Source organism: Brachypodium distachyon, chromosome 2, assembly GCF_000005505.3.
Source record: "Brachypodium distachyon strain Bd21 chromosome 2, Brachypodium_distachyon_v3.0, whole genome shotgun sequence".
Lineage (NCBI taxonomy): Eukaryota > Viridiplantae > Streptophyta > Magnoliopsida > Poales > Poaceae > Brachypodium > Brachypodium distachyon.
Window position 1 is genome coordinate 13522160 of NC_016132.3, and position 6283 is coordinate 13528442.

Consider the following 6283-nt stretch of genomic DNA (forward strand, 5'->3'; position numbering starts at 1 on the left):
AACCTTTTCACATTTATGTTATAGACTGATTCACTATCAAGATTCAAAATAAATAACCCGTCCTGGACGGGTGCAAAGCCGTGAAACATATCTTTCAAATATAAAGAACAACCATTATTCTTAATATTCGACTCATAACCTTGTCTCATTAAACATGAGGCAGAAATAATGTTTCGACTAAGCACCAGAACATAATAACAATTATTCAGCTCCATTAAGAATCCTGAAGGTAAATGAAGTTGCATCGTGCCGACTTCCAACGCAGCGACTCTCGCTTTGTTGCCGACTCGAATATCAACCTCGCCTCTTGCCATGCTCCTAGTTCTTACCAGCCCCTGCAACGAGTTGCAGATGTGAATTACTGATCCGGTATCATATACCCATGAACTGTTAGGTGCATCAGCAAGATAAATGTCTATAACATTACAAACAAGCGTACCTGAGTTAGAAGTCCCACTTCCACTCTTGGCTTTGTCAGCCAAAAACTTGCTGCAGTTCCTCTTCCAGTGCCCATCCGTCTTGCAATAGAAGCAAGTGGATCCAGCTGCAGGAGACGGCTTAGTCCCTGAGGCAGCGCTCGGGACAGAGTCCTGAGTTTTGCCTCCTGACTTAGCCTTCTTCTTCTTAGTCCAAGAACCCTTCTTGAACTTAGCCTTATTCTGCACCATCAACACTTGACTGGTGCCTTTCTTGAGGTCAGCCTCTGCTGTCTTGAGCATCCCATGTAGTTCAGTGAGCTTCTTATCCATACCATGCATGTGATAGTTCGAGATGAACGGAGCATATGCACTAGGAAGAGAGTTCAGAACTATATCTATAGCGAACTCATCGCTTATGGGAAAACCCAGCCTATCCAAAGACTGCACGTAACCAGTCATCTTGATCACGTGCGGACTCAGTGGATCACCGTCTTTGAGCTTACAGCCAAGCAAAGCTTGAGAGACTTGATACCTCTCGGTCTTTGCCTGAGCCTGGAACATACTTTTGAGGCTTTCGATCATATCGTAGGCCTCAACATTCTCGAACTGCTGCTGCAAGTCCGGTTCCATGTGTGCAAGCATAAGACAGCTAATTTCCGTAGACTCATCTCTAGCCTTACGGTGGGCATTCATGACAGCGACTGTCGCATCTTCATCAGGCTCATCTGGAAGTGGAGTGTCTAGAACATGGTCCTTCTTTTCTTGCTTGAGGACTATCCTCAGATTACGATACCAGTTGGTGAAATTAGTTCCATTAAGTTTATCTTTCTCTAGGATCGACCTCAACGCAAAAGTGCACAAATGAGGAAGGTTGCTAGGTGCCATTGATCTACAACAGAAAATATGCAAAAACACTTAAGACATGTATTCACAAAAGAGCAGGAATATTAAACGCTTTAATACTTATGCTCCCACTAGAACCAACATCTCTCCGATGGTTACTAAGTGATTCAGGATCCTAAATAAGCAAAACGACTAGTGAGCTTTAGCATCACCGCTAGCCGCCAAGTGATCTAGGTAGGCAACACCTTGCCAATCGCATCTCATACGACTCCTGTTAGTCGGGTGGCATCACATGCCCCGGCTCCCGACCTACCTCGCCCCGAGCCCCACAACCGTTGTGATGGACTCGTCTAGCTTACCAAGTGCTTCCGCTGTAAGAGTCCGACTCAAACCCACCTAGTTGGAAAGAATTGGTAGCACCTCAATTTCATGAGCCCACTACCAAGAATGTCCAACTTGTGATGGTGCAGCACTTGGCGGGGCGACCGACTAGACCTTCTTTGAGAGATTTAAACTACCAACTATCTAATAGAGGTAAAACTGAGACATAACAATAACACAAATAAAGCAATTATAATGTGAAATGGTATGACTCTCTTCATGGTGATCTCCATCTCCACAAAGCTTGTAAGTAGACTCGTGCCAATTCTTGTCACGTGCCGCCTTACTCCATGTCGCCGACTTGTACATCGGATTGCATGTCCTCCAGGTTCTCCAAGTAGCTACACTAGCTAGTGAACGGAAATTACATGGAAAATTCGACACGCAGGTCGTTATACAATAAATGACAGCACCTAGGCTCCAGCCGGCTGACAAAAAACATGACACGCAGATCACGTATGGATTACACACATCACATGCACATAAGCCATACCATTCACAACATCCTGCAAAACAAGTTATGCATAGAAACGATATCTATCGGCGTTGTGAATCTCGCAACGACATCTAAGGCGCTACGACAGGGCGAAGCCGGCGGTCCCAGATCAAATCTGCATTCCGATCATGGATTTCTTCATCGGATAAAACAATTTTACCCAGATCCGATCTGTGTTCCGATTCGACCAAACTCTTTGATCTTTAATCACCGCAACTGGATTTACGTGTCACAGTATACCCCGATGGCGACACCGCCTCGGCGCCGGAAGCCAAACTCGCGGAGGCCCCCGCTACCGGGGCGAAGGCCGTTGCCGGGGCACCGGCACACCCTGTGGGCGCGGGCGCTGCCGGAGTGCCGGCGGGCGCCCCGGGACCGGTTGCTGCCACGGTGCTGGCGGCTCCCGTTGAGGTGGGAGCCGCCGCCGAGACACCCACGGCCCCAGTTGCCGCGGATATCGTCGAGGTGCCAACGAGCGCCCCTGAGGCAGCCGCTGCCGCAAGGTCGGTGGCCGCCGTCGGGACGGACGGAGCCGTCGAGGAGAGGGCTGCGGCCGCTGCGAACTGAAGGGGCGCGTAGAGATAAACAAAAAACTTTTCCTACGCGAACTCCCAAGATCTAGCCGAGGTAGAAGGCCACGAGGATTACCACTAGACGCGCAGTTGCGGATTATTGATGCGGCGCCTTGATGCAGTGCAGTCCCTCGATCCGATCCAGCCGATCCAATCCCGCGATCGTCGAAGTGCTGAACGTACAGCACCTCTGCCGGTATCCACACGTGCGAGGAGGAGCTCCGGCGGCGGACTGCTAGGTCCGGTGCGACGGTTGAACTGAATCGGGCTAGGGTTCTCAACGCATGAGAGTGGAAAAACCGTGCCTCTTAGGCATCCCACGCCCCTGCTTATATATCGAGTGGAAGTGGGCTCCAAGCCTTGTGGCCCATCCACCCTGCGAGTCCAACTCGCATTGTCAGCCCAATTCCAGTTCGGGTCCAACCCGACCAAATACTTGCTCCCGCTCTTAAGTGTGTGACCCCGCAGGCTCATGGCGACTTGGACACGATTGGAGTCCGACTCACAATCGATCAATCGGTAGCGGCTCCTAGCAGAACGTGCCGACTCCCAAGTACCATCGAGTCATGACGACGTACCTTCCAATGTGACATACGTCTTAGTCCCTTTTGCCTCACGATATACCTTGTCGAACTATAGGCGATTAATCGTCATCCCTTTAATAGTTCAACTCTCTTCTCGATCCGTGATATACGATTCATCCGACTAACTCTTAGTCGATCGACCCGGTTAACAGTTAACCAAGTCGCGCATGGCCATGCTTCCCGAATCATATCACTCGAGAGGGCCCAGAGAATATCTCTCCAGTCGGAGGGGCAAAATCCCATCTTGGTTATCCACATCACACAGCTTGATTCTTAGTCAACCCGAACTCTGCCTTTATAACTGCCCTGTTACGGAACAACGTTTGACAGAACCTAAGTTGGTGATCCACAACTCGGATTGTGCGATAACCTCAGGTCTAAGGATTACATTGATTGAGACATGCAAATGACGACCTACTCGTTGCATCTCAATATGGGTCAGTCCGACTCGCTAAACTCTTTAGCCGAGTCCGTGTAAGCTGGAATGACATCACCATGCCCATGACAAGTGGAACCGAGTCATCAGCCAACTTTCACATTAGTCTAGGTTATGTGTCCAGCACAACCTCAATGACTAAGGACAATTTAGTATGAACAACATGAATACATAGTTCCACAATCAAATCACATATTCAATGATACATATCAGATGTTCAAACAAGGACAACTTAATAATATTTATGAATACATTGGGAATTACATCATACATGATTGCCTCTAGGGCATATTCCCAACAGTCTCCCACTTGCACTAGAGTCAATCATCTTGACATCATATGTCTAGACATCTAATGCCCATACCTCTCATGTGCGCCTCATGCTTAGGCTGTGGTAGCGCCTTTGTCAACGGATCTGCAATGTTTGCATCCGTGTGTACCTTGCATAACTTGATATCACCTTGTTCGACGAACTGGCGAATGAGGTGGTAACGCATGAGTACACGGGGCGGCGAAGGGACGCGGGCCCGCAACTGGTCGGGGCCCACCAGGGAGAAGACTCTTCCGGGAACAGGTGATGCCGGCCCACGCCCAGGGGCTGCTGTCGCACCAGTGGCACCAGGGGTACCACCGCTATGCGACGCGTGGGCCCCGTTCCCGAGTCCCCGGGAAGGTTTCACCCTGGCTAGCGTCTATGAGCAGCCCAGGAAGCTACCAGCCCGGAAGGGGCTAGCGGGGCTTCGGGGAATATTCCCGCCTGGGCACCTCCAGGGAAGCTGCTTCCCATGGGGCCCGGGCGCTTCCTGGGGTCGACTTGCCGGGGCAAGGGGTTCCTGGGCGCACGCCCCCGCCTCAGGCGCGTGGCCCAGTAGCCAGATCAACAGCGCCACGAGGACGCGTGGCGGGCGCGGGATGTGCGGTCCCACCAGGGCAAGGAATAAGGCGCACGGCTCAGTAAATGAGCCGACCGACGGGTTGTTACCCGTCCGATCAAAGGAACAATGGCTGTCCAATCCTACCCTAGAGGTTTTAGACCCCTAGCGACGGAGGTGGCATCCATGCGCAGCACCAGCTCACTAGGGGGAGTTGTATGCCTCCCCGCCCGACACTTGTAACTCATGCACCGTGACACCGTTGGCATCCCCTTGAGTATAAAAGGAGGACCCTCGCCAACGGTCAGAGGGCTGGGCAGAAGATTATTTGGCTCCAGTAGACAGTAGGGTTGAGTTCGACCAACTCACAGTTAACTCCCAGCATGCACAAAGATTAGAAGGAGTACCTAGCCAGTGAGAGAAACCCCGGGAACTTGTTCGGCAACTTGTAAACACCCGATTCTCAACTAATACCAGCCCAGACAAGCAGGACGTAGGATTTTACACCTCCGGGTGGCCCAAACCTGGGTAAAAATGTGCGTGTCCTTGTTCTTGGACTAGCGCGCACCTCTAGCACTTCATCTCGCCGGTCCGGAGGGGGCCCTTCAGCCGCATCGGCGATCGCCGGGGCGAACCCCGACGCTCCTACCGAACCTAAAAGGGGGCCGTGGCCGCACGCCCCCGATGTCGGAGCACCGTGCGACGACACTAGGGCAGATATCAAGTTGAGTGTTTGCATGTGTGCAAGGTTTGAAGCAGATCACCGAGACTGTCATCTCATGGCTGTGAAGAGAATCCTCAGATATTTAGTTCACACCCCATTCTTCGGTCTCTGGTATCCCAAAGGAGCTTCTATTAATCTTGTTGGCTATTCTGACTCAGATTACGCCGGTTGCAAAGTTGACAGAAAATCCACTTCCGGCACTTGCCAATTCCTCGGAAGATCCTTAGTAAGTTGGTCTTCAAAGAAGCAGAACTCTGTTGCTTTATCGACGGCTGAAGCAGAATATGTTTCAGCAGGTAGTTGTTGTGCCCAACTTCTCTGGATGAGACAAACTCTCAAAGATTTCCGTATCTCTGTGGATGCCGTTCCTCTTCTGTGTGACAATGAGAGCGCCATAAAGATTGCCAATAAGCCTGTCCAACATTCTCGCATGAAGCACATTGACATTCGACACCATTTCCTCAGAGATCATGTGTCCAAAGGAGAAATTTGCCTAAACCATGTGAGGACAGACAAACAACTCGCAGATATCTTCACCAAACCACTTGACAAAATCAGATTCTGTGAGCTGAGGAGTGAATTAAACATCTTGAATTCCCGAAATGTCTCTTCAAGACTTGCATACTTGTGAATACTCTTGCATTCACGTTTACTTCACCTGCATTGTCTTCAGTTTTTTCTATTCCTCAGTTTGTGATATTTGTTGTTCGTTTTTCGTTTGTCTTCAGTAGGTTTAGAAGCCTATTATTTGCCTCTTTCTTCAAATTCATCTGCACAATTGTTCTTCACTGCTGTTGCCTCTTGCTGACAGATGAAAATGAAACTTAAGGACACCTTAGAACCTATCTATCTTATCTATTTCTTGTCTGTACACAAAGTCTGTTCATCATAATTCAAGTATCATCGAAATCTTTGTCGGTGATGTAAGAATTTTCATTCTTCAAAAACAAGTTTTG

At 49.8% G+C, this 6283-nt stretch overlaps 1 protein-coding gene across 1 annotated transcript; it reads right to left on the reverse strand.

Annotated features, from left to right (window-relative positions):
* Window positions 1–318: 318 nt before the first annotated feature.
* On the reverse strand, window positions 319–1049 carry LOC112270707. Its single transcript, XM_024458742.1, has 2 exons — window positions 440–1049; window positions 319–335 (listed from the first exon to the last, which is right to left on the reverse strand). The coding sequence occupies exons 1-2, from the start codon at window positions 1047–1049 to the stop codon at window positions 319–321; spliced, it is 627 nt and encodes a 208-aa protein (XP_024314510.1).
* Between the last annotated feature and the right edge of the window lie 5234 nt (window positions 1050–6283).